Source organism: Typopeltis vanoorti, chromosome 3 (genome assembly GCF_054136105.1).
Source record: "Typopeltis vanoorti isolate ZY-2024b chromosome 3, IOZ_Tvanoo_1.0, whole genome shotgun sequence".
NCBI classification, from domain to species: Eukaryota; Metazoa; Arthropoda; class Arachnida; order Uropygi; family Thelyphonidae; genus Typopeltis; species Typopeltis vanoorti.
The window spans coordinates 163,882,524-163,910,381 of record NC_143551.1 but is presented as its reverse complement, the minus strand read 5'-3'; the positions used below and the strand labels follow the sequence as shown (position 1 = coordinate 163,910,381).

The 27,858-nt window shown below is 39.0% G+C and overlaps 1 protein-coding gene across 3 annotated transcripts in view; it reads right to left on the bottom strand.

Annotated features, from left to right (window-relative positions):
• Positions 1-27,858, bottom strand: part of mRF1 (mitochondrial translation release factor 1) — a 159,453-nt gene that overhangs the window by 29,688 nt on the left and 101,907 nt on the right. For all 3 annotated transcript variants that reach the window (XM_090416175.1, XM_090416176.1, XM_090416177.1), the window contains exon 5: positions 23,968-24,085. In XM_090416175.1, coding sequence (XP_090272301.1) covers positions 23,968-24,085 — 118 coding nt within the window. The remainder of the gene's footprint in view (positions 1-23,967; positions 24,086-27,858) is intronic.

The following is a 27,858-nucleotide window of genomic DNA, read 5'->3' as shown; positions in this document are numbered from 1 at the left end:
TTAATATTTTCAGCTGTGCCATTGTTAAATTATAATACTGGTTCATAATTTAATTGTTAATTGATGTTGGCTGCGCCATTGTAATATTCTACGTCTAATATCAACTTTGTATTTCTATCAACCGCACCTTTGTTATTCCTTTATACATGCACCTTAGGCCTAACTTACTTCTAATTTACTCAGTCATAACTATACTCTGCTTAAGATAGACTTCTCTATTAATCCCTTATAATTTTATGTTCCTGCTGCTAGTGAATGACCTTTTTTATTAGTCTATCCATGATAAACAGGTTACCAACTCTCAAACTATGCAATTAAAAAAAAATTATTTGTTTAACAACTGCATCATTCTAATTTGTATATACATATATATATAGCTTGAGAATTAAAGCTTAGAAAATAGGTAAGATCAAATTTAACACACAAGATCTCTTATAGCTAGTCATGGCGATTTTTAATCAAACAAGTTCGCAGGTTCACTAATTTTTTGGGAGACAGTGCATTGGGAATAGATCAGGCAAGATAGTTATACAAACAAAACATTTTATTTTAATCTTAGTATGAAACTATAAATCACAATGTAAGAGGGAGAAAATCTCTTTTCCAACCTACTCTTATACACATTAAGTGCAACATACAATTAACTTTCTCTTATATAGCACTTGTTTAACCCTTTATATTGTTAACTCATCTAAATTTAATATACAGTTACTCCTTATGTGCTAACTTAGCTAATCTTCATTCATTCTATATACAAAATTTACATTTGTTTCCTTTCATGACCATAACTGTTTACTTAACTAGTTATTAACAATTTCCTGTAAGCACTTTCATTACATACATAAATTACAACAGTAAGCTTTTAAAACATTAACAAAATTTATGCTTGCTTACAGAAGTCTATACAGATAGAGTCCAAGTAACATGAACAATTCTTCGGCTAAGTTTGCTTAACCTTACAACTCTTTCTTAGAATACGACTGTTGACTGGATGATATGACAGTTTTTCACTCTTGCAGCTGCCAGGAAATTTAGGCAGATTTTTCCATCGGAAACAGAAAATGAACTGTCGATATCTTCCGCTATGCCCATGGATAGCCGTATACTCTGAGCACGTTGTTGCAATCTGGCTGGAGTTTCATCAAAATACAGCCTCAACTTCACCACCAGAACTCCATCCATCGAAAGGGACCGGCACCAGAAGCCTCCAAAACTCAGGAAGGAGAGCGATAGAGTGACCAATGAGAGTCTTCAAAATCCTCTGTTCTCTATACTCTATATTTTTTAGAGCCCGTTTAAATATCTTTTCTCGTAACCACGTAATTGTTGCCAGGATCACCTGCCGGTACAGTGATGTCACATCGGCTGGCTCAATGTGAGACACTATATTGTCTCACATTGAGCCAGCAGATATGTGAGATACTATATTGTCTCACATTGAGCCAGCCGATATGTGAGACACTATATTATGGGTGCATATTTTTATGTTCGCATGATCTTGAAAATGTTTGTTTATGCACAGTCATCATTATAATCTCTGCTAATACTCTTTCCTTCGTTTTACATACAACTTAATAAAGCTTATTTTTGTGCACTTTTACAGTAAAATTTAACATTCATACAATTACTACATATTATTACATAAATTCATACAAAATATATGAATGGAAACCTCTGTAAAATCGAACTCGAAAAATTTAATTAATTTAATTTTTCACGAGAGATTTTACAATGCAAGGCCTGTTCTGTCATCCAGATTATATAAAATATCATTAATGATTTTGCTTGAGGGATATATTTACTAATCTTCCAGTTTGTCTCATGCAAGACTTCCCATATTTGCATAAAAATCTTATACTGAACTAGACATTTTCTGGGTGGACAACATTCCTTTAACCATTGCAATAATGACTATACTATCATAACAGGCTTGAAACTTGTATATAATGATCTTTAAGTCCACCAGTAATATGGCAGGAATCCAACCAAAAAATGGAATCGAAACTCTGATCCTTCAAATGCAATGCTTTGACTTATTAAGGAGTATCGAGTTTAAAAACTTTTTTGTGTACTATAGCCACAGTGGCCAAACTGTGGCTCTTCTTAAGTTTTATTAGGGTTCAACTAACAAATAAAAAATATTATAATTTTTCTTAATTTTCTATTGTTTTTAATTTCATTTTTCAATTAACTACATTGCTGTTTGGCAATGTAGTTATATTTATATCACCTCGTCAGAAAATTTAAAAAGATACAAAAGAATCAACTGTCATTACAGACCAACCACAATTAGCAATTTTTATTCATTTCGTTCTTGAGGATGGAGTGATGAGAGAAGAATTATTAGATTTAATAGTATTAAAAGATAGGACTCGTGGCGTTGATATTAAGGAAGCTTTTCATGTTGTCTTTAAAAATGTTCCAAAAAGTAAATTTGTGGGTCTTAACAATTTCTGGTAGGTAACTAGGGCTCTTGCTGCAAAAACTCTGGCCACCCCTGTACTATAGTATAGCATTTTTATCATGCTTTTTTTTCCTGCATGGATGATGGTGGAAGGTGGCTGTTCATTGCTTATCTACATAGGTTTGCAGTATTTATCTAAGGAGACACTAGGTAACTAGCATTTTTTTTGGTGTTCTGTGGAAAAGTGGATTTTTGATTAAGAAAAGAAACTGTTATAACTCTTTCATGTCATGGATCCAGATAATTGACTCTTCGTGCTGTCTTTCTTTATGCATGTGTTACACCTGATATCTTAAGAATGTAGAATTCTCAGCTATCATGGTGTAACATGAAGAATAAATAAAATAAATTAAAAACCCTGCATAAAAGATAATAGTTGAATTAATTAAAAGAAAAAGAAAGATTCTTGCATCCAATAAAATATATAAAATATAAAGGTTTTGGTTAAACTAACTAACAAAAGAAAGAATATATTAATATTGTGATATGACTTAAATAAGAAAAGTTAAATAAATAAGACAGAAAAGGATTAGTCATAAAAGATGGTATGTGAGAGGCTAGAGATTAAGTTATTAAGTGAGTTCTTAGAAAATTTTTGGAAAGGGGATTAAGTTAGAGGCTAGCAAAGGAAAACAACAGACTATTGCTCAGGGCCGATTCCCGAATTGAGACATCATTACGGGCTCGCCGATCAAATGACGTTTGGCAGAAAAACGCCACCCTAATTGGTCGGTGAAGTAAAAACAAGTAGGGGGCGGAGAAAATAAGTTAGAAGAAGTGCCGTTAGGAGAACAGGTATAAAAGGGCTGGAAACCCCCCCCCCCCCAAGAGGCTTTTTTGGTTTTGATTTGGATTCTGTTCCAGGAGACCCCTTCACGAGTTCTTTCGTAGGGATTTCACGATGTTTTCTTGAGTGGCGAGATAGGGGTTATATCTCCACGCCACAACACGGAAACGAAAGTGAGCGGGATTTCGATTCTGTGTTTCCTGTATAAGAAGCGAAGAATGCCATAAAGTTGAGGAAAAGAAAGCATATTCTTTGTGTTCCAACTTCAGTGACAACTACGAGAAGGGGAAAGAAGTAAAGAAATCGATGTCCACATGGCGAGTTGAACAGCTGATATATAGATGATTCAAAAAGTGTTCGGAGTTACGAAAAGTTAAGCCTGCGTAAGCCTAGTTCAATTCCAAAAAGAACGTAGGAGAAGCAGATTATTGGTGAGGTTATATCAAGATAGTTCCATCAGAAGAAGGTAAAGGTCCATATAAAAAAACCCAAGAAAGAAAGGTACTGTAAAATATATCTAATGTTAACTGAAATTTGTCTGTGATAAGTATCATTATTCTAATACGGAACTGTTGAAGTGACCACGGAAAATTTATACTAGGACTTTAGTATCTGACAGAATATATTAAAAGTAAGCTGGCTATTGTTAATGTTATGTGAACAATTAAGTGTCCTGAGAATTTTGCATGTCTATTGTTAATGTATAGGAAAGTTAAAATGTCATAGTTGTGTGTTAGTGCAGAAAAAGGTTTAGTTAATCTACTTAAGTTTGAATTGTTAAATAGTGTGAATTAATCTTATTTGTCCATGTCAAGTGAATTTATGTGTTGAATTGTTATGGCGGCATGATCGTAATACTCATTATAGGATCATAGCCTAATTACTTGTAATAAGCTAATGTTAGTTTGTGAGTATTTAGTTTAGCATTAAATTGAGTAATCACAAAAATTGAATTGTACCATGTTAAGGAATTTAATAAACCTTTGTTCAATGATAAAAGAGTTGTCTGAAATTGCTGTCCAATGCACCACTTGAAAAATACGAACCTAATCACGCGGGAAATTAATGTTAAGAAAAGAGATAAAGTGTCACGACTGCAACATAGTTACACTTTCAGACATATTTGAGTTCTTTCTCCTTGTTTTTGTATATATTTTATATATTTTTGTATATATTTTGTATATATTTTGTATATATCTTAAACTAAATATCCCAAAAGGCGCAGTATAAATACAAATATTAGGGGTACTAAGGGGAGAAATAACTTAAGCATTAGTAAAAATTTTGGTGATATCTCATGCGTAAATAATAGAAGAATATAGATAAGAGGAAATTATTAGATAGAATAAAAATCGTAAGATGGGACACAACATAAATGGCGCAGTCAGTAGGATATAAAATATAAGAAAGTTAATAGAATAGAATAAGAAGAATAGGTCACAACAATGGCAGAGATGCCAAAAAGTGGTCCCATTTCCAATCCATAATTTTGATGACAAATTTAGATTTTTCATTCTAAAAATTCCATTAGGACTTTCTCCCATGAGACAAGTCAGTGCGAGAATCAGCAAAAAATGCTGAATCTAGTCTCTCGAGTGACAGTCAATAAAGGAGGTTGAGCGCCTAAGTGGGTAATAAGTTTATGTATATCACGGGTGGCTGACCTTTTAGGTTCCATGCAATAATTTTCTCACATACGAGTTCAGATGTGCCATACACTCTCGTACCCTTAAAACCCCTGTAAAATATGTTAATATAGACATGATATATTGATTTAATATAAAAACGAGGCTTAATTTTCAATAAAGCACAAAAGTGCAAAATTCACAAAGGACGAACAAAGCACAACTTTGTAGCACACGAGTATCAACTGTAAACTGACTGACAAAAACCTGTGATGGACCACTGTTGCTAACGCTTGGTGCCTCAAGATCAAAGAAGTGAATATGCGAAAGATGTGCAAGAAACAATACATACATACATACATACGTACATCTTCAAGGCCCACTCTTCCTAATTGGGTTGTGGGGGCAACAGCTGCAAGAGGAACTTCCAATGGTCACGATCCTCTGCCACCAAGCGTAGGTGTTCTGGTGGGATTCCCAAATGTGTCTACCCAAGGTTTTGGATATAATCTATCCAGTGAGTCCTTGGCCTTCCACGTGGCCTCCCACCCTCTGGCTTCGTAAAGAGGGCCTGCTGAGGGAGCCTCTCTTGTGGCATTCTGACCAGGTGCCCGTACCAGCGTAACTGTGATCTCTCAACACGGAGAAGCAGCGGTTGAGTATTGAGGGTTTCCTGAATTGCAGAGCATCTGACTCTGTCGAGTTTTGTCAGCCCCGCAACCCCTCGAAGGAACCTCATTTCAGCCACTTGGATTCGTGTCTGCATTCTTTCGGTCATTACCCAACTATCATGACCATAGGTGAGGATGGGGACATAGACAGTACTGAAGACAGCCAGCTTTGCCTTCTGGCTTAACTCCGCTTCAATACTACCGAACAGCCAAGCTCCCGCAATATTGAGCTTGCTAAGCCACTTCGAGTATCTAGCTCTACATCCCATTTTCCATCATTCGTGAATATGGACCCAGGGTATTTAAACTTCTCCACCTGTCTCATTGGGACTATCCTTACATTTAGAGTGCACTGGGATGGTTGTCTTGAGACCACAAATGTTTCAGTTTTGGCCACACTGATCTTCATTCCAGCGTCTGCACAAACAGCTACAAACCTAACCAGGGTCCGCTGGAGGTCATCTGTGGAAGAGCTAAGCAGAACTAGGTCATCCAAAAAGCAGACGTCCAATGCTACATTTTCCAATTCTGACACACTCACTGCCTCAGCTGTGCCTATCAATTCAGTCCATAAATATTATGAAAAGGAGGGGTGACAGAACACAACCTTGGCGGAGGCCAACGGAGACTGTGAAAGGTTCAGACTTTGTGCTGTTTACCCTGACACAAAACTCTGGGCATTCATACAGGGACTTGATGGCAGCTAATAGTTGACCATCCACTCCATACTCCTGTACTACATGCCAAAGCCTATCCTGAGGAACCCGGTCATATGCCTTCTCCAAGTCCACAAAACATGTGTAGACATTCTTGGCATATTCCCAAGATTTCTCAAAGACTTGCCTTAAAGTGAAGATTTGGTCAGTTGTGCTTCTACCAGGATGAAAGCCACATTGTTCTTCCTGGAACTTTGACTCAACTATGCTTCTGCACCGTCTTTCCAAGCACAAAAGCACTTTCCCAGGCAGGCTGAGCAGAGAGATGCCATGATAGTTACTGCAATCCTTCTGGTCTCCCTTCTTAAAGACTGGTATTATTATGCCTGTCTGCCATTGCTTTGGTGCTTGCCCAGATATCCAAGCAGCCTGACACACTCGAGTCAACCAGAGAACACCTTCTCAATTTAAGGCTTTTAGCATTTCAAGCCAAATTTCATCATCACCAGCAGCCTTGCCCGATTTTAGCGATTTTATTGCTAAATGGACCTCTTCTGCTGTGAGACTAGTCATTGCCTTTATCTGCACCTCTTGGATGTCCACAACTGCTGGGCCACCTAGGTTAAGAAGGCTCTCAAAGTATTCCCTTCATCTGTGGAGGATATCCTTCTCGGTTGTTAAAAGTGCGCCATCAGAGGCCTTAATTGCCCTTGCTGTGCACGATTTCCTCCCTCGAAGGTGGCGGATGGTCTGCCAGAATACTTTGTTTGCATTTGCATAGGATGAGTCTAATCTTTCTCCAAAGGATTCCCAAGCTTTGCTGCCTTAGCAGTAGCTTTTCCTGCCTCAGGATACCACAAACGCATCTCAGGTGACCTGACTCTAAGCCATGTTAGGTAGGACTCCTTTTTTGTCCGGACAGTTTTTCGTACTTCTTGGTTCCACCAAGGTGTTCTTTTCTCACTGCCCGTTGCCACGCCAAGCCGATTTCTGTCACACCATGAGAGTGCAGAGGCAGTGACAGCTGTTCTGAACAGCTTCCATTCCTCCTCAACATCTGCAGTATGCTTGGGAATCTCTTTGAACCTGGAGGAAATGTCATCTGCAAAATTCTTCCTCACAGCCTCATTTTCCAATGCCTCCCATTTCACGCGGTATAGCTGCTTAGGCCTACCAGCGTTGATGGTAGCATCTGGTTTCTGAAGCCATAGAGTGCACACAACAAGGTGGTGGTCAGTTGACAATTCTGCCCCTCTTCTCACACGAACATCCAACGCTGAGGTAAATAGGTCTGCTGAGACTATAAAGAAGTCAATCAGAGACCTTTGTTCTAGTGTATCCCTGTACCAGGTATACTTATGGACTTCTCGGTGCTGGAAGAAGGTATTCATTATGGACAAGCTGTTAGTACAGCAGAAGTCCAATAATTTTGACCCATTCACGTTAAGGTCAGGGGCACCGTTTCTTCCAACCACACCCCTCCATGTCTGGTCATCTGTTCCAACATGTGCATTGAAGTCACCCATTAGCAGGACTGATTCCATGTCTGCCACCCTGTCAAAAGCAGCATCCACTTCCTCTAGAAAGGCAGAGTATTCTGACTCTAGTTTAGGTGCATAGGCTTGCACCACAGCCAAATCATGATTTTTCATCTGAAGCTTTAACACACACACCCGTCCCCCCAATGGGATCCACTCAGCAACACAGTCTGACAGCTGGGGGCTTGTGAGTATCCCTACACCTGCCTGAACAGACATTGTTGGGCTCACACCAGAGTAGTAGAGCTTCCACCCCTTATCCAGGTCGACAGTTCCAGAGCCTCTCCTCTTGGTTGAAGAAAGCCCAAGTCTAGCCGGTAGCACTTGGCTTCCTCAACCAGTTCCAACTCCTTCCCTGTCAGAGAAAAGATGTTCCAGCTGCCTAAAGCCATAGTCTGGTGCCGTTGTCGTTGCCATTTCCGTCCTTTTGCAGAATCATTTCTTTGCGCTGCCCCTAAACATCTCCCCAAACAGGTAGCGGGCCCATTGATGAAGTTTCCTCTAGCAGAGTGCTGAGGAGTGGTGTCTAAGGGAGACTAACATATTTTTAGAACGGGTCCCTCTGCCTAAAACCCGAACGCGTCCCTTGGTAACCCGCGCGACGGACGATGCGGTGTGAACATTTTTTGATGGCCTGATCATGTTACAGTGTTTGATAATGTCCTGTTAGCACAAGACGAAATGACATAGAAAAATAGGAAAGATTCCCCTCGAATACTCTAATAGTATTCGGGGGAAGGAGCAAGAAGAGAAGAAAGGAAGAATCAAGGGAGGAAGAGGAGGGACCAGTCTACAGATAATATAAGAGATGTATATTACATGAAGTAAGGCATGGTCCAGCATCAGGTACCTCGGGTTTGCCACACCCGTACTCACTAAAGTGAGCCCCTGAGGATTCAAGAAACAATAAAATCACTAAAAATAATTACTAAGTTTTAGCTTTTTTCCTACAAATCAGTTTTTGGTTAATACCTCATAACTGATCTCGTTGAGTCAGATGCATGAGATTCTCACACATAGAGAGATGAGTGGTATGATTGAGGGCGAGAATGGTGAGAGAAATATGAATAAAATAATGAGGTGGGGAGTATGGAAAGGTTAAAGGATTGTGAAGTTTTCAGAGATGGTCTCAATTGGGAGGATGAATGGCAAATAAGAGTGGCTGACTTGCAGAGAGAGAGAGAGATCAGCTGAAAGAACAGGAGAAATGTCTAGGAAATGAGATGAGAAGTGTGAAAGATGAGATTAGGTGAATGGAAGACAAATGTAAGGCAAATCAGAGTAGGAGTGAGAGAGAGTTATGGGAATGATAGAGGAGAGAATAGGAACAGCAGAAGAGAGAGAATGAGAGAGAGTTATGTGAATGATAGAAGAGGAGAGAATGGGATAAGTGGAAGAAAGGGAATGAGAGAGAGATATGGGAATGATAGAAGAGGAAATAATGAAAACAGTAGGACAGAGGGAATGAGAAGAATGCGAGAGAGCACTGGAACTGGGGATAGAATGATGTCAGGAACGAAGGTAAGTAGGGGAACACAGAGAGAAAGTGTTAGAGGAAAGAAAGTGAGGGATGCATGTGAGCAATTGCGGAAAAGGGTGGTAAGAGGTGTAATATGAGGACTCAATGATCAGTAGTGTTCAAGATAGGAGGAGTGTTTGCCTGGAGGAATGATAGAAAGTGTGACTATGGCAATTAAGAGGGGTGAAAGGGTGGATGAGATGATTGTGATGGTAGGAAAAAATGACTTGAGAGGTAACGTAAATTGGGCAGCAAGAGAAATGAGATTCTTGCTTGAGTTTGTACAAAACAAGATGCAGAGAGGAAAGATAGTGTGTGTGTGTTGCCTAGGTATGATAGTGACGAGCTGAGCAGAAATATTGAATAACATAATAGCTAGAATGTGTCAGAATAGAGGACTGGAATATGTGGATGCTTGGAGTTTGAGGACAGAAAGGAACTGTATGCGAGAGACTGCTTGCATTTGAATGAGTAAGGAGGTAGGCATCTTGAGTGATTGCTGTTCTGAACAAGTCGGTGTGTCAATGCAGGGAAACTAGGATGCCTAGGGTGGATGGCAACAAAGGTGACCTCTTGTGGGAATAGGTACTTGGGAGAAGGAGATGACATCAGGTAACGCTCAGCCTGGTGGAGTCTAGAGAGGATAATGCTGGGTATAGAAACAGTGGCATTTTTATGCTTTATACTAATGCCAGGAGTATCCGGAATAAAGGAGAGAAATTGGTGGCACTGATAGCATCAGCCTGGCCAAAGATTATTGGGATCATTGAGACATAGTTGACAGAAGAGAATATAATAACAGGAATAGAAGTAGCAGGGTATAGCATTTTTTGGCAGGATAGGAAGGGAAATCGTGGTGGTGGAGTACTGCTTATGATAAGTGACGACTTATGTCCTCTAAGAGTGGAGGCTTTGGAAGGCAGTGACATTAATGACTTTGAACGTATATGGTGTGAGGTAGAGGTGGGCAAGACAGGATATTTAGTGGGGTGTTGCTACAAACCAAGGAGCACAGAGGATGAGAACCAGGAGATGTTTAGACAGTTGAGCTTGGCAAGTTCAAGAAGAATGATTGTTATGGGAGATTAACTAAGCAGTACAAATTGGGGACAGGAAGATGCATGTAGCAACAAGGGAATGGAATTTCTAGAATTCTTGAGGGACAAATGTCTTAGGCAACATATAACAGAGGGAACAAGAGGTTCAAGAGTTTTGGATTTGGTCATAGCATCAGAAGAGTTGATAATAACTGAGATGACATCCCTCCCACCAGTTGGAGAGAGTGACCATGTGGTTTTGACTTGGAAAATGAATAGACATGCAGGTATATCAAAGAGACGGGGACGTATGTGGAATTATAAAGCAGGTCATTATAATAGTTTTAGATGTCAACTTGGGAAAGTTTCATGGAGGGAGGAATTGGAAGGCCGGGATATCATTAGTGCTTGGGATATCATGAAGGAATATTTGTGCAGCAATAATAAGCTGTATTCATAAATGAAGAAGAAGAGGACACAATTTGGAGTAAAGTGGATGACAAACAATATTAAACAGGAACTGCATGTGAAAAAGTGGCAATGGAAGAGATATAAGGAGATATGTGACGCATGAAGAATATAAGACACAGGCCAGAAGAGTGACTAGTATGGTAAGGAAGGCAAAACTGAATTACGAGAAGAGATTGGCCCTAAGATCCAAAAAATCCTAGGGAATTTTTTAGCTATGTGGCCAGTAGGAGGAGAAATGATTGTGGAAGAATGACATTATGGGATACAAATGGAAATAGAGTGACTGATGCAGAGGATATAGTGGAATTGTTCAATGAACACTTTATTGGAGTATTTCATCCTGGAGGAGTAAATTTTAATACTAGAGGGATAGGGCAGGTTCGAGGTTTAGAGGTGCAGGAGGAGAGCGCATTCCACATACTGAGTACTCTGGATGTTAGTAAAGCTGTGGGACTGGATGGTATTTCACCATGAGTTTTGAGAGAATGTGCTAAAGAACTGTCAGCTCCTTTGACCTGGCTTTTCAATGAAAGTCTGGCTATGGGAAAGGTACCCAGGGAATGGAAGGAAGGTAAGATAGTGCCACTGCATAAGGGCGGTAGCAGACTGGAAGAGTCTAATTCAGTTAGTCTAATGCCAGTTTGTATATCATCAGTAGTTGTTAAGATCTTGGAGAAATTAGTGAGGCACCATATATAGTATTGGGCAGTATATGCCTGTGAGAGTCAACATGGATTTTTGAAGGGGTGCTCCTGTTTTAGTAATATGCTAGCCTTTTATAATAAAGTTACAAGAGCAGTAAATGAGGGAAAGGCATATACTACCATTTTCTTGGATTTAGTGAAGTCATTTGACAGGGTGTCATAGGATAAGCTGATATCTAAGTTGCAGCACATGGGTTTGGATGTCCAGTTGGTCAACTGGATTCAGGATTGGCTGTCCGATATGTACCAGAGAGTTGTGTATGGTGGGGCAGTTTCAAGGAGGCAGCAGGTTACAAGTGTGGTCCTACAGGGTCAGTACTGGGACCTATATTGTTTAACCTTTATACAATGAAATTGTCAGTGGATTGCAGGGGAATATTCAGTTGTTTGTGAATGAAGTGAAGTTGGGAAGGGTTATTAGTAATAGTGCAGATGTGGTAGCCCTGCAAGAAGATTTGAATAAGCAAAACAGATAGGCAAATGAATGGGGGTATCGGTTTAATGCAGCAAAATGTAAGGTCTCGAGGTCTGGGACACATTGATGGAACACTGCATGCTCCATTGGGGGAGCTATACTGGAGGAAGTAGGGAGACAAGAGATCTGGGGTTGATGATTGAATAGAAACCTGAAATTTAGTGAACATATTGCAAAGGTCGTGAAGGTAACACAGAAGATTGCTGTGTAAAACACGATGTAGCTTGGAAATGCCAAAGTGCTTTACATCGATTTTTACAGAGGTCAAGTCTCATGAAATTGTTACAAAAATAACCTTGTTTGTCTCTATATATTTTATGCTAAATTTTAATGTAAATAACCCTATGGGAATTGACTGTACTTACTGCTTTAACAAAAATTTTTAGAATGTAAAAAACAAAGGCAATGCTTTGCCACCGGAACTTTGAATAATAGCTATGTGTAAGGGCACAAGAAAGTTGTTTATGATTTAAGTGTATGAGAAAGTTGTTTGCGAGCTCTGCGTATAAACACTTCTAGGTCAGTGTCAAAGAGATAGGCAATGTTTAGACAAGTTTCCGCTGCCAGACAAGATAGGATTAAAGGAGTGCACGGAGGAGAAGAAAGAATGGGTCGGTCTTAACAGAAGATTAAGGAATCGTGCAAAATTTTTTTGGGGTTAAAACCTTTCATGCAAGGTCCCAGAGAACATGAAATAAAAAGGCAATGAGCTTAACATCGCGGTGGACAGTTATCAGAGGGGCAGTTAGAGTTATTGGAGTCGGCAGAGAACCAGGAGTGGGCAGTTAGAACCAGAGGCTGTCGGCAGTTAGAGTCAGAAGTAGGATCCAGAGGACAGGACGTTACGGTGAGCGATGCCAGAGGAGAAGCCTATCGGAATGACGAGAGAACAGCCGATGTAAATACCCGAGGCAATGTTGGTCAGATGTCTTTTTTGCTGTGGGAGGTCAACTGAAGCCAAAAGCCACAGAGTGATCTTCAAGCCTGTATGCTGAAACCTCTTGCCTGAGCTTTTCGAGTACTGGAAAACTGGTCCAAAGCCCGCCAATATCCCAACAAAATGCCCCTTGAAGCAAGACTCTCCAGACGGAAGCCTAAGGCCCAAGATGAATGGAAAAGCATAGGGACTTTAGTGCAGGACCTTTGGATGAGTGTGCGACACAGAGCCTCTGTAAGTTATTTCCATCTTTCGTTGTACATTCCTTTTGTAATCTAGGAGATACGTTATAAATGGACTGATAAGAAATAGTAATAAGAAGTATCTATAAGAGAGTCCTCTGATTTGTTATTAATTGGAATATAATTTTTGAGATAACGTTGCATGACTAGCTAACCTCTTTGTGAGTAAATTAGTTTCAATAATTTGATTTAATAAGCGGAGAAGTAACTGAGCAATTATATTGTATAGTTATTTAGTATTGAAAAGAGAAAGTTTGTTTCTTTATGCTAAAAGTCTAACAGATAGGTAGGGAGAGTAACCTCCCTATCGTTTAATTAATGTACTTTGTTATTAATGTAAATAAATGTGTTTTAATTATATGTCAATAGAGTGCTGCCTGATCTTTTATTTTACAATGCACTGTTCCTAAATAAACTCCGATCTATGAGCAGGAAACAACTAAAGGCAATGAAAGTGTAGTTTAAGTACTTCAGAACGACTGTTTATGTAAACTTTATTGAAGGAATTTATGCTAGTAAGAGAGAGAGAGATCTACCAGACATTTTACTGAGTCTTATGCCTATATAGAAATACTGGTGGCGCAGTCTTAACAAATAAATTTTTCAGTGTTCATAGGCATATGACTAGTAAATATGAAAGGTGGATAAACACAGTACACAATAGAATAAGTGAGAAAGGTTACAAAAGCAAAAGCATACTGCTAATTAGAATAAAGAGTTAATACTCTTGTTTACAATAATAGCATTAGACCTTATCATTACAGCTGCAATAATGAGAAGGATGCTGACCTGCAGAGATAAAAGAGTTATCATTCCGTTGTATAAGACCCTGATCAGACCACACTTAGACTATTGTTCTCAGATTTTGTCCCCAGGATTTGAAAGGGATAAATTAACTGTGGAAAGGGTACAAAGGCAGATAACAAAGATGGTTTCAGGACTGTACAATGTTAGTTATGAGGATCGGCTGACGGAATGTGGACTGCAGAGTTTGGTGAAGAGAAGGAGAGGTGATATGATTGAGACTTTTAAACTGTTGAGAGGTGGTTACAGGGTTGACACTGGGGAGTTCTTTCGCTTGGTTGAACAGCAGGAAGGAGTGATAACAAGGGGCCATCCCTGGAAGTTATGAAAGGAAGCTGTGAGTAAGAGGGTGAGGAGTGGTTTCTTTGCATGGAGGGTGGTTGAACTATGGAATGCATTGCCTGATAGAGTGGTGAGTGCGAGAACAGTCAATGAGTTTAAGGAGTGGTATGATAGACTTTGTGTTTCCTATGAGGGACCTCCCATGATGAGTCTTGATAGACTTTGTGTTTCCTAGGAAGCACCTCCCATGATGAGTCTTTTGATTCTATGGAGGCCTGAATAATAATAATAATACTCTTTGCATAAATAGGCTTAATTTTTTATTATTATATTGTATAGTTATTATTGGGGTTCAATGCACCACTGCAAATCATCCAATGTGCCACTTTTGAAGAATGCACCATAGGTTGACTGTCCCTGATGTATACTGATACTATAGATCAGGAATTAAAGAGAGGAGTTTTGGGTATTGGTTATAGAAGGATATAGCATTTTCAAGAAAGATAGAGAAGACAGGATGGGAGAGGAATACTGCTAACGATGGAAGATGAATTTCATCAAAAGGAACAAGAGATCAGGAAAATGTGTGGATGGCAGTTCATTTGAAGCACTCTTGATGTTGGAGGTTGAAGAATATGTGGAATCTTTCAGTTAAAAAGAGGTATATATGGAACTATGGGGCAGGTGATTATGAGATGGATGAGTAGCATCATCCCCCCCACACACAAAAAAGAAAATGTTGTGATGGAAGATGAATTTCAGCCATAAAAAACAAGAGATCAGTAAGATGTGATCAGTCACTCAGGGGTAAGGAGGGTGACCAATATGAAGGAAGGCAAAATCAGATTAAAGGAAGAAATTAGATAGGCAGGCCAAAGGAAATCCTAAAGTTCATTCTCTATGTGGTAAGTAAAAGAAAGAACAATTACAGAAGGATAACTTTAATGAGTGCTGACAATAGCAAAGTGACAGATGCAAAAATAATTTAGTGAATGACCACTTTGCAAGGGACTACCATAAAAGTGAAGATATTGCAGTGACAGGAAATGATATGGTAATGAAAACAGAGAATGATAAATTGGAAGTCCTTATGATAATGCAGAATCTAAATGCAAATACACCTGTGAGATTAGAATGGAATGCCAGCTTGCATATTATGAGGATGCACAAAGGAATTGCCTCTGACTAGACATTTTAAATCTCATCTCTGGTAAAGTTTCAAAAGAGTGGAAGGAGGGCAAAATAGTTCTGTTACATAAAGTAGGCTCCAACACCACTGTGGTAGCAAATAACAATCCAATCAGTATCTCACAAGTGGTGGTAAAGAATTGGAAAAGCTGTCAAAGACAGAATTTAGGAAAGGGTGGACAAAAATATGATTCTGCATGAGAGAGAAGCATGGCTTTATGAAGAGCAGATCATGCCTTAGTAATTTACTAACTTTTTTACAATACTATGATGGCTGAGTTGGATAAAAGGAATTACTGCACTATGATAGTGCTGGATTTTACAAAGGCATATGAGAGAATACCACCATAGAACAGGATTATCTGTTTGTTCAAATTGGAACAAACAGAGATGGATATGTATAAGCAGTGGCAGCTCGTGGCTTGAAATCGTGGGGATGCTGCCACTTTTGAAATAAACTGTACTTACACACTGTAATAAGTACAGTGTATACGTAAAAATTATTAGTAAAAATGTTTCTTCTACAATAGAAGAAACATTTTTACTAATAAAGGACTGGGCATTTAACTAAAAAAAGAGACTGGTGAAAACATTCCTATGGCTCACAGCATTACACAATTGTGAGGCTTGGACAAGACACCAAAAAGATGGAGATATCTGAAATTTCATGCCAGAGAAGGATGATAAGAATTAGTTGGATAGGAAGAAGGACTAATGAAGAAGTGTTAAATGTGGTTCAATAAGAGCGGTTACTAATGAACTACAACAATAAAACTAAAAAAAAAAACCTAATTGAACACCACCTAAGGACTGCTTACAGAATAATGGAGGGAACAGAAGAAGCATGAGGGAGATCAAGAATCTCCTACATAAACAACTTAACAATAATAACTGAAGCTAAAAGCTATGAAGAAATAAAAAGAAGAGCACAAGATAAAGGCACTGGGCACCACCTAAGGACTGCTTACAGAATAATGGAGGGAACAGTAGAAGGAAAGAAGCATGAGGCAGATCAAGAATCTCCTACATAAACAACTTATAACTAAATGTTAAAAATACCAAGCAATTTTAAACCTGGTTTTACTCCATTTCCCAAGTAAGCAAACAGACAAACAAGTCAAGTTTGCGCCTGCAAGTGATGCAAGTCTAGCTGATCCTACAGATAGTGCAAGACCAAGGCAACTCGTGGTAAAGGTGGCATAAGCTCTGATCACTAATCTTAATATTTACCCTTAATGCCAAAACACATCTCCAAGAAGGGGATGCATGATGTTTTGTATTAAAGGCAAGGGGCCACTACCCAGACTGGTTTCGACCTTTATTGAGGTAGAATGGGAGTTCATGTCTTTCATCATCGGCCTTTGGAGTATAAAGATTGCTGAGGGTCAGCCGATAGTAATAGGGGAAGTTAAAGAAAGGTAGAGTAAGATAGTAGGAGGTAAAAAGAGGCCTCAGTCAGCCTGTTTAGCTGTATAACCCAGAGGTTGTGGCTAAAAGGTCTGTAAAACATAATCTCCTTGCACCTGTTCGAAAAAAAAAACTTAAAATTTACATTTCATTTTACCCGAAAAAACATAACTTTCGATTACATTAATCTAGGTGTCTTGAGACGTCATCTCGTAACCCCTAAAAAAATAAAGAAAAATGTTTGTTAAAATTTGGAACTTAGATTATTCTTAGACTATGCCTTACAACTGGGAAAAAAAAAAAAAACTGCAATAGCGGGATCTGTATTGAGGTGGACTTTATCAACCAGAGAACCGAGAGTTGGGGGAAGAGCCCGGCCCGAGTGATGCAGCCCACAAGGAGCTGCACCGCCTCGCTGTAGGCCTTCGCAGCTCGGGTTCTCAGGTCTGCCCCCTCCTATGTGGACTAAGTGTGGATACACAGAAACAAAACTAAAAGAAAAAAACTTAGAAGAAGGGGCTTTTTTTTTTTTTCTTTTAGGTCATATTTGCCCTCCAATTTTTAATCGCTATCTCAAAGTCTTTTACCACGTTTTCCATCACTGTGAGTACGTGTACTGACTCTTCATCATTTAGTTTCCATATTCTCTTCAAGCTTTCATTCCATTTCGTTCGGTGGTAATTGAGGTCATCCCACTTCATCCATATACTAAGACTATCTAGCTCGCCTTTACATTGCAAACAGGCGTCTCCTTTTTCCTGTATAGCTGTGTGGACTTTGTGACTTATCTCGGGTTTGTCCCTAAGATCGAATAGGATTCGTCTTGTTATATTCGAATTTTCGTATTGGGGATTTTCTCCTTCTACCGGTTTTGTAATGGGGTGAGAAGAACCGGTATTTGTATCTTCTGGTTTTGGATCGTTTCCTTGCTCTGTGTCCTCTTCTGATGAGGTTTCTTCCTCATTTTCTGTGTTGTTTCGCGTTATTATCTCATTTCCTTCCTCGTCTTCTTCTGAACTTGAGGCTTCTATTTGGCTTTCAATGTCTTGTTTATTTCGTTTCATTTCTCCTTCTTCTGGCGTGATGGGTCGTTTTGTTGAACTGGTATTGATTTCCATTTCCTCTGTTTCTGTGCTGTTATTGTTGCTTTCCATTTCAATGGTGTGAGATCTCTTAGCGTTCCATTTCTTTTTCTTCCTAGTTTTTCCTCCTGCGTTGTTCCCGCTTATTGCATGGTTTCCTAACGTAGGCGTCGCGTAAGCTGGGGGTTGTAGGGCTGGAAACTCTTCTGATTCAGTTGTTTGTGGTTCGTTTACTGTTTGGCCTGTAGCTCGAGAGTCCTGTGTTGTGAGCTTAGGATTGATTACTGGAATGGCTACTGCCACAGGTGTTATGGCACCTCCTGCTCTTTCTGCAAGGGTCCTGTTAGGACAAACGTCTATTTTATGGGATGTGTTCCCACATTTACGGCATGGTGAATCACATTGATTCAATGTGTGTTCTGTCGATAAGCAGTTGCGGCATGTGTTGTTTTTCGGGCAGTGAGCGCTAAGGTGGCCCAAAGCGGTGCACCGAAAACATTGTTTTCTTACGCCTGGATAATTGACTATTACTCTTGCTGAGCCTAAAAAAATCAAGTTGGAGACCTCCGTTTTCATCTTGATTGAAATGCTCACTTCCCCTGATTTCCACTCTGGGATATCTGCATCTTGTCCGATTGTTACGTTTCGGACAGTCCCCGACTTGGAGAAAATGGTTTTAATGATTTCCTTCCCTTTCTCTAGATATTCTAGAGGAAACCTGTCAATTTTTACGGATTTTAAAATACTCCCGACTAGGAAGAGTAGGTATTTTTTCCCTTCACATTCTACGCCTTTAAGGAGCGTTTCTCTTGTCTCTATGTTGTTCGTTACTATTTGGAATCGTCCCCCCCCCCCCCCCGTAAGGGGTAAGCCTGTAAATGCTTTCTGCTTTCGTGACGTTGAGAAGAGCTCTCACAAACGTCGCTTTCTCTATGCTTGGGTCAATTTCAATCCCGAGAATACAAACTTTTGGTAAGAATTTAGACATTGTTTAAAGGCAAATACTTTTCCCACAGTAAAAGAAAGTTGAGTCCCTGAAAAGGGAAGACCTTAAGACAGGCCTGTACCGTTTGGCACGAGGCCACAAGGAAAACCACCGAAAGAAAAACTATAAGGGTTCTTACCCTTATAGATTTTCTATAAGGGTAAGATAGGCTAGAAATACCAACATTTAGTAATACAGAGCTTATAAATATTTTACCAGAACAAGTTGCCATAAGGTGTTTTAACCTTATTAAATAAAAATCTCTGGAGAAGATATAAATGTAGAAAGTATTTTACCTTGGGTATAATAAATGTTAAAAATACCAAGCAATTTTAAACCTGGTTTTACTCCATTTCCCAAGTAAGCAAACAGACAAACAAGTCAAGTTTGCGCCTGCAAGTGATGCAAGTCTAGCTGATCCTACAGGTAGTGCAAGACCAAGACAACTCGTGGTAAAGGTGGCATAAGCTCTGATCACTAATCTTAATATTTACCCTTAATGCCAAAACACATCTCCAAGAAGGGGATGCACGATGTTTTGTATTAAAGGCAAGGGGCCACTACCCAGACCGGTTTCGACCTTTATTGAGGTAGAATGGGAGTTCATGCCTTTCATCACTGGCCTCTTGTAAATTCTGAAATTTCAACCTGAATGACCAGTTTAATACTGAGAAGAGTGGGGGCAGAGCCTGGCCTGGGTGATGCAGCCCACAAGGAGCTGCACTGCCTCGGTGTAAGCCTTCGCAGCCCAGGTTCTCAGGATACCCACCTCCTGTGTGGAATAGACATAGACCTTTTTTACAACAAAAATTCTAATCTGAAAGAGGACAAAAAGAAGAAAAAACAAACCAGAATTTTTTTTTTTTTTTCCCATCTGGGAAAAAAAAAAAAAAAATTGCCAGCATGTTAGACGAGGTTTAAATCGTCTTGCTGTCTATTTTTGTGGGTTCTAATTATGTGATCGGCTAATTTATCTCCGTGGACGTAGTTTAGCATGTAAAGGCCTCTGTACAATGCTAGTCCCACGTCGTCCCCTGCATCAATAAAATCGTTAATCTGTTCAGGAGTGATTTCATTTATGTCCTCGACAAACATATCATTCCATTCTGCGCTGACAACTTTAGGCCCGTTTTTTCCTGTGAGTATGAGTTCAATGTCTCCGAATGTTCCTATTGCTGTTCTTAATAGCTTCACATGCTCGGGGAAGTCCTTTAAGAGATGCAGTATTGGTGCATTGGATTTCGCGTGAGGGAACTTTGTGGGTTCTGAAGTTGCCTTTATATTTCCAACTTGTGCTGGACTTCCTTGTTTCGATTTTTTAATATTTACTTCTTCAGGGCTGGCTGGCCTCTTTTGTGTGGTTTCTGCATTGTTGATTTCCATATCTATTGCCTCCGTGTCCTCGTCTATTGTGACTGCAGTGATAGTTCCGTTTTGTTGGTGCTGCTGGTTATTTTCGGTTGCTACGTTTGTAGTGGCGGTTGATCGGTGGCCAGTTCTTCCTGCCCTTCATCTCTCCTGGTTGCAGGCTTCTCCACTGGTGTACTTGGCAGTGTTTCGGAGGTGGCGGCATGATTCTTTGTTGTTCCCTCATGCGTGGCCTTCAGGGTGGGGAAATCATTCAGTTCTGCACCAATAACATTTTTGGCTTTTGTTTCCATGTTGAGCATAATAGTACCTCCCAATTTTTCAGCCAGATTTCTGTCTGGACAGGTGTCTATTTTATGGCCGTTGGTGCCACATTTTAGGCATGCCGATTGGCACTGTGCTAATGTATGACCCGCTGTTAGGCAGTTCTTACACTTTAACTTCGGGCACTGGGCTCCACATTTAAAACATTGCCTCTTTACTCACAGGTAACTCACTATTACCCTGGTCGACCCGATCATTACAAAATTCGGAACTTCTGTTTTCATCGTTAACGAGAACGTGACTTCCCCCGACATCCATTCAGGGTAGTCAGCGTCTCTGCCTACTTGGACATCTCGTACGGTTCCCCATTTCGAAAAGACTTGATTAATTATGTCATTACCTCCTTCTAGGTATTCCAGAGGGAATCGCTCTATTCCCATCTTTTTAGAGATGCTACCAACGACAAAGGATGGCAAAGTTTCCCTTGACACTCAGCCCCTTTGAGTAGTTTCTCCCTTGTTGTTGTATTTTTACAAACTACTTGATATCTGCCACCTCCATAGGGGGTAAAGCCAGAAATATTATCTGCCCCTACGCAGTCAATTAACGCTTTCGCAAATGTCCTCTTGTGTACACTTGCGTCGATTTTGAACCCGAGGGTTCTTACTCTCGGTAGAGCCGAAGACATACTTCAAAAAAAAAGGGAAAAGTAGACCCTTGTATGACCCAAGTCCACAAAAAGACAGACCTGTAGAAGAGGCCAAGCTTTCCCTGTTTGCAGATAAGAAAAACCTGTTAAACTTAGGTACAGGGTAGTGCAAGATCCTACAGGTAGTGCAAGAGGTAAGATCAGCTAGACTTGCATCACTTGCGGGTGCAAACTTGACTTGTTTGTCTGTTTACTTACTTGGGAAATGGAGTAAAACCAGGTTTAAAATTGCTTGGTATTTTTAACATTTATTATACCCAAGGTAAAATACTTTCTACATTTATATCTCCTCCAGAGATTTTTATTTAATAAGGTTAAAACACCTTATGGCAACTTGTTCTGGTAAAATATTTATAAGCTCTGTATTACTAAATGTTGGTATTTCTAGCCTAGCTCCCACTGATGAGACCTCAAATAAAGGTCGAAACTGGTCTGGGTAGTGGCCCCTTGCCTTTAATACAAAACATCATGCATCCCCTTCTTGGAGATGTGTTTTGGCATTAAGGGTAAATATTAAGATTAGCGATCAGAGCTTATGCCACCTTTACCACGAGTTGCCTTGGTCTTGCACTACCTGTAGGATCAGCTAGACTTGCATCACTTGCAGGTGCAAACTTGACTTGTTTGTCTGTTTGCTTACTTGGGAAATGGAGTAAAACCAGGTTTAAAATTGCTTGGTATTTTTAACATTTATTATACCCAAGGTAAAATACTTTCTACAACTTATAACTAAAGTTAAAAGCTATGAAGAAATAAAAAGAAGAGCACAAGATAGGATGCTATGACATACTGCTGCTACCAACTAATCTTCAGAATGATGCATCCAAGAAGAGGAAGAATGTATATGGATTTACTAAAGGAAGATCATGCTTTAGCAACCTGCTTACTTTTTATAATAAAGTGACAAATGTGTTGGATAAGGGTGTTGCATATACAGTGGTATATTTAGATTTTGCAAAGGCGTCAGCCCCATCCATTCCAATTTAATAATAATAATAATAATTATTATTATTATTAAATTGGAATGGATGGGGCTGAACAGTAGATTGGTTTGCTGGATTGGAGATTGGCTGTCTGACAGCTATCAGTGAGTTGTCTATGGAGGAGTGATATCCCAGAAGAGGAAAGTTACTAGTGGTGTACCTCAAGGGTCTGTTTTGGGTCCATTGCTGTTTAGTTTGTATGTAAATGATATCCGGAGAGGTCTGAATGTGCAGTTGTTTGCAGATGATGCAAAGTTGGGGAAAGCTATCAGGAGTAGTGTGGATGTTGTAGCTTTGCAAGAGGACTTGAATACACTGGCTGAATGGGTAAATAAGTGGGGATGTCAATTCAATGTTTCAAAGTGTAAGGTTTTGAAATTTGGGAAGCAGAGATGGGATGTAAAGTACACAATTGGTGCAAATATCTTGGAAGAGATAGAGGAAATGAGAGATCTAGGAGTGATTGTAGACAAGGACCTAAAATTTCGGGGACATGTTACTAAAATAGTGAAGACAACACAGCGGATAATGGGAATGATGCAGAGGACATTGACTTGTAGAAGTAAGGATGTTATATGGTTCCTTTTGTATAAGGCTTTGAATAGGCCACATATGGCACAGATCTGGTCACCTGGTATTCAAAAAGATGAAATTGCATTGGAAAAAGTTCAGAGGCGACTGACTAAGGTGGTTTCTGGTCTCTGGAATGTAGAGTATGAAGACAGATTGACAAAATGCAATTTGCAGAAATTGGTGGATAGGAGAAGGGGGGGGGGGGTATATGATTGGGACATATAAGCTGTTAAGAGGTTATTACCAGATTAATATCAGGGAGGTTTTGCACAGAATGGGTGAGGATAGCAGGAGAACAAGAGGTCATTCCTGGAAGCTGTATAAGGAGGGTGTGAGCAAGGGAGTGAGGAGCAGATTTTTTGCACGGAGAGTGGTGAGTGATTGGAATGCTTTGCCCGAGAGTGTTGTGTGTGCAAAGACAGTGAATATATTTAAGGCACAGTATGATAAACTGTGAGTATAACAGTGGACCTCCCACGATGAGTCTTTGACTCCATGGAGGTTTTTATAATAATAATAATATATAATGTTTGCTAATTATGGTAGGCAGCTGACTCTCACTACAGCAAACTTGTAGGTACTACAAGAATAGTTCTGGTTGAGACTTTCCAGCAGTTTGTTATAGTGAGATTAGACAGTAATTGGCATCTTGATGAGTATAAGAGCATCCAATTTCTCCCTTTTATCTTAAATGGATTAGTTTTGACTCTGAAGATCCACCTCTTTTACCCTCTCATCATCTTCGAACCTAGTTCACAGTCAACATGGCTGTTTGAAGTCATAAGTTACTACTGATCTGATGACTTATAGAGTACATCATTAGGTCAATGTAGAAGTCTTTTATTTGGGCTAGTAATAAGTAAGAGACAACTTTACATAAAAGCGGGTTCCAAGTTAGTGAAATTATAATAAAGCTACAAAAGTCAGATATTGATATTTTAGGACTTCTAATAAAAAAATGATCAGGTTATTTATTATTTTTATTCTATATGCATATTCATAAGTTTTTGGTTTGCTAACCATATCTACGTCCATATGGATGAAATATATCACTCCTCATATACTTTGTATCCAAGATATTTCAAAGTAATATCAATGGCATTAAACTTTTAATGCATGCTTCATATCCACAGTAACTTGGATGTATATACAGGTCAAGCCTGGTTGGGTGGTGAAGCAAATAAATAAAAACTAACCTGTAGGAAGATGAGTAATTCTAACACAGCTATCAGTAGTATTGACATGCTGTCCCCCTGGTGCACTGGAACGTTTAGTTTCTATGATGAGATCTTTTGGATTAAGGATAACTTCAATCTGAAAAAAAAAAAAGGAGTAAAACTTTTGATTAGAATTTGTTTTCCTGCAAGCAACTTTCCTTATCATTCCAGCATACTGAGCATATCATGCATAAACAAAAATAACCAGTGACTGGTACTTCTGAAAGTAACAGTGGGCTTGGCTTGTTTTTATAATTTCTATCCAGCATTCTAACCAGAATTTTCTGGCACACAAAGTGAGATTTTGGATGGCCGTCCCCTGGAAATAAATGTTTATTTCCAAAAGAACATGTTGTAATTGGATATTATCAGAGAAATTTGTACACAATTTTTTTTATATGAATCCCACACATCTTGTGTGGGATTCATATAAAAACCTATAGCACATTAGCGTGTGTGCTATGCGTAAAATCAATTTAGCATGATTTTTTTAATTAAAAATCTCTGTCATATATTAGAAAATAATTAATGGTTATTAATTATTTTCATTCATCTTCTTTTAAGTTCAACCTGCTCTTTGTTCTCCTCCGTGCACTCTTTTGATCATATTTTGCTGGGCAGCGGAAACTTGTCTGAACCTAGCAGCACTCAAAGATACTAACTTTAAAGGTGTTATGCGTAGAGCTTGCAAGCAACTTTCTCATACACTAAAAACGTAAACAACTTTCTTACGTGCTCATATAGAGCTATTATACAAAGTTACGGTGGCAAAGTATTGCCATTGTTCTTGACGTTAAATCAGTAAATACGGTCACTTCCCATAGGGTTAACTACATTAATATTTAGCAAAATATACATAGAAACAAACAAGGTTATTTACAGTTTTCATGAGACTTGACCTATGTAAAAATCGATGTAAAGCACTTTGGTATTTTTTATTATTATTATTATTATTTGACACCTCCAGGGAGTCCAAAGACTCATCGAGGGAGAGTGTGCCAACAGCATCGAACGATTGGTTCCCCTTCCAACTACTAACCACGCTCAAACTTACTTAACTGAGCCATTAGTAGCAGAGGCTCTACCAATCGACCAACCTTAAGCTACATCAAGTTTCTACAATGCCTTCTGGTCCCTTGCAAAGGCTATCAGACACAACTTCTGCTTGCTTGAGCTATTCGTCTCTCTCTCTCTCTCTCTCTCTCTCTCTCTTTCTCATTCAGATGGCAGCACTGCTGAAGCATCTAAAGATAAGCTGACTTCCTGGCACCGTCTTTTTCTTCAACTTCCACAGATGCCAAGGTACATCACCTCTTACCATACCAGAAATTCAGCATCATATGCTGGTGCAGCTTTTGGCAAAAAAAGACAGAAGAATACTAAACAACTTAGACCCTAAAAAGTCTTCTGGCCCTGATAGCATCTCTACAACAGTATTCAAACATTGTACTTCAAGCTAACATCTGTCCTTTATCATCTCTACGATCTTCTACACTAAACTAGCACCCATGAAACCCAACCCATGAAAGCAAGCAAGCATATATCCAACCTATATGAAAAAGAGATAAGTTTGCTGTCCAACTGCTTCCTAATTACCATCACCTCAAAAATAATGGAGAAGGTTATCAAGAATCAACTTCTACTACACAGAGATCCACCAGTTAATCATCAATCACCAATATGGATTCCAACATTCTAGACCAACCTCATAGCCTACATCACCCCACTAGATACATGCCATGGAAGGGTTTTTAGAAACACGTGACATTACTCTTGACATTTCTAGGGCTTTTAATCATGTTTGGCATTGAGGCCTAATAAGCAAAGTACTTTCCTTCAGTCTACCTGATACCCTGCATAATCAGATAGCAAATCCTGTCTGGTCATTCACTGAGTGGATGGCTCCTTCTCTACCAGCTTTGACACCAATGCAGGAGTGCCTCAGAGCATTATTATATCACTTGCCCTCTTTCTCCTATTCATAAATGACTTACCTCTCAGGGGACCCTGTAACCCCTAGAGAGCACGTCCCCTGGGTGGTGGACCTATCCACCACCCAGGGGACGTGCTCTTAGGGGAGCCCACCATGTGTGTGTGTATATGGTGGGGTGGTCCAAATATACTGAATAAGGACTCGTGGACCAACAGGGCCATAAGGAGCAATCACCTTGATTGTAAGGGAAGCGGCACTCCCTTAATGGACCCCTAGCTGGATCTGTGCTCTCCTTTTTCTACTTTGAGGAAGATCCAATCTTTAATCTTTCCTACAAGGCCTTATGCCAACGCTTCTTATTTTATGACGCTTATGCTATTAGAGTACTCGAGGGCCATGGGGTCTTTTCATTTCTGGCCTTACAACTATGCCCTCTCTATAAACCTTACTATAATTCTTCTATAATCTATTCTTTCCCCTTCAATATACCCTATTCCTCCTATAGGTTTAAATTCAGAAGAAGGCTAGTTCAGAAGCCTTAAGGTAGCAGCCCTACCACTGAACTATTCCATCGTCAGGGTCCCCTGACATGGAGAACAAAATCCTACTTGTAAGCTGATAGAAAAAGATAATCGGATTGAATCTATGGGAAACGACCTTGGAATGGAAAAGGTAAAACAAAAATGGAAATGACAAAATATAATACACATAGCAAACTGGAATGTAAGAGGAATAACATATAAAGAAATAGAATTAGACCAATTATTAAATGAAAGAAATTAAAAGAAACTATGAGAACCGAAAATTTTAATGTGATATACAGTGGAGTCGACAGAGACCAGAGCACAAGCAGGAGTCATGATATGGATTCATAACTCCCTTTCAAAACAGTTAAAAACATTATAAATTATGGAATGAAAGAATAATAGAAGCTAGAATAAAAATAGATAGAGGCTGTTTAACAATAATTGGTTTATATGCCCCAGAAGAAGGAAGAGAACAGGATAATATTGATTTTTATAATCAGCTACAAAACATATATAATAAAATAAATAAAAATGATTACGTAATTTTAGCAGGAGACTTAAATGCAAGAATTGGAAACACGAAAATTAATAATAATATAGGAATACATGGAGAACATACTCTAAACAGGAATGGTAAAAAATTGATTGACTTTGTAGTTTATAATAACCTAAAAATAATGAATTCCTTCTATAAACATAAAGGCATACATAAACATACTTGTGCAGCAAGAGGATGGAAATCAATATCGATATTAGATTACTTTATATTAAAAGACATCAAAATTTTCACTAGATATTAGAGTTAACAGAGGATATGAAATAAACAGTGACCACTTCCTTGTTAAAATAAAATTAAGATTACCACCTAGATGGCTACAAGTAACAAGAACAGAAAGAAAAACTGAAACATTTGTTTATAAAACTAGACTATTAAATGACACAAATGTACAATGACTATATGAACAAAGAATTAACCAATATCTAGATAAAATAAAACAAAATGAAGAAATAGAAATAGAATGGCTTAATATAAAAACAATACCAAATGCAGCAGCAAACGAAAGCTTAGGAAAGACCAAAAAATTCAATGAAAGGAAAAAAACTGAAGATCTGGGAGGAAAGTCACTAGTGGAGTGCCTCAGGGGTCTGTTTTAGGGCCATTACTATTTAACTTGTATATTAATTATATTGGCGAAGATTTGGATGGAGATATTCAGTTGTTTGCAGATGATGCAAAGTTGGGACGAACCATAAAGAGTAGTGAAAATGTTGTGGCCTTGCAAGAAGACTTGAATAAATTGAGTGATTGGGCAGGCAAATGGGGATGTGAGTTCAGTGTTGCAAAATGTAAGGTTTTAAAATTTGGAAAACAAAGATGGGATGCAGAATTTATGCTTGGTGAGAATATAT